This window comes from Penicillium angulare, assembly GCF_028827245.1.
Source record: "Penicillium angulare strain IBT 27051 chromosome Unknown utg000014c_segment0_segment0, whole genome shotgun sequence".
Lineage (NCBI taxonomy): Eukaryota > Fungi > Ascomycota > Eurotiomycetes > Eurotiales > Aspergillaceae > Penicillium > Penicillium angulare.
The window spans coordinates 7,501-8,663 of NW_026623172.1; the positions used below are offsets into that span (position 1 = coordinate 7,501).

General features: G+C 66.2%; 1 pseudogene across 1 annotated transcript in view; it reads right to left on the reverse strand.

Moving 5' to 3' along the window:
• N7478_013399 overlaps positions 1-357 on the reverse strand; it is a 480-nt pseudogene extending 123 nt beyond the window's left edge. Inside the window, exon 1 of the mRNA in view lies at positions 1-357. This exon is cut by the window's left edge and continues 123 nt beyond it. Within this exon, the coding sequence occupies positions 1-357 (357 nt within the window).
• Positions 358-1,163: the final 806 nt, after the last annotated feature.

Sequence of the window (1,163 nt, forward strand, 5' to 3'; positions counted from 1 at the left end):
CATGCCTGGAACATCGGGGGGGGGCATGGGGGGGGTACCATGCCTGGACGCAACGAGGGTGGGGGCGAGAAAAATATCCATCGACCCAACCGACGGTCCACCACCCCTACGTACCACACCACCATCCTCCGACGGAAATATATATTTCGACATTTCACCCGAGTCGCAGGTGGCGGGGGCATGGGGGGCGGGGCGGCACCACGCCTGGAACATCGAGGGGGGGGGGGCATGGGGGGGGCGGTACCATGCCTGGAACTCGGAGGGGGGGGGCATGCCTGGAACATCGAGGGGGGGGCATGGGGGGGGGGTACCACGCCTGGAAGTCGGAGGGGGGGGGGGGGACCGCGCCTGGAACATGGAAGGGGGGGGCGGCACCACGCCGGGAACCCGCCGGGAACCCGCCGCGGACCAGATCACGTGACCGAAAAACGAATTTCACCAAGGCCGAGAGTTGGGCCGTTTGGGTCTTAGACGAGGCCCAGTTTGTATGGGCAAAAAACCCGTGCACGGACCAACCCCATACTAAAGTCGGTCCCTGCCAGCCACTTTTGGGACACTTAACCAATGTCCCACCTTGACCCTCCCAAGTGATGTCGGAGAGTATGTGTAGAACGAAGACCTCTGCCGGTCTTCCCCCCTACACCTCTTCCATACCTGTTGGGCCCTTTTTCTGGTGATGGGATGCTACGTGGGCCGATGCCCGGTTTTATCGCCGAAGAGGGCCGCCTGTCGCCGTGCCGCGCTGCGCCCGTCGCCCCCTCCAACCCGCCTGTCCGTCCGTCGTGGGGTTCGGGACCCCGTTTCGGCTTTGGTGCGCCTTGGGTGGTACATCGGGGTCGTGCCCGGCCGCCGCCGCCGCATTAGTTCCTCCGGTAGGACTCTCTCTCGACCGTGTGCTGGTTCTCTTGCCGTGGTGTCGGTTCGGGGCGTCCTCGCTCAAGATGTATTCGGCGCTGTCCCGAGCCTCCCGTCGTCGGGCAGTCGGGGCGGGGGGTGCGTCGCGTGTGGTGTGTCGCTGTGACGATCGAAGCCCGGGGGCCGCTTGGTCCCCGGCGTCGATGGAGTCTGTGGACGGATGGCCGCTGGCCACGCCTGACACCTAGATTCCGGGAGGAAGCCGCCCTGCGGGAGCCGCCGTTCGCCGGCGTGTCCGTGGGGTCCGG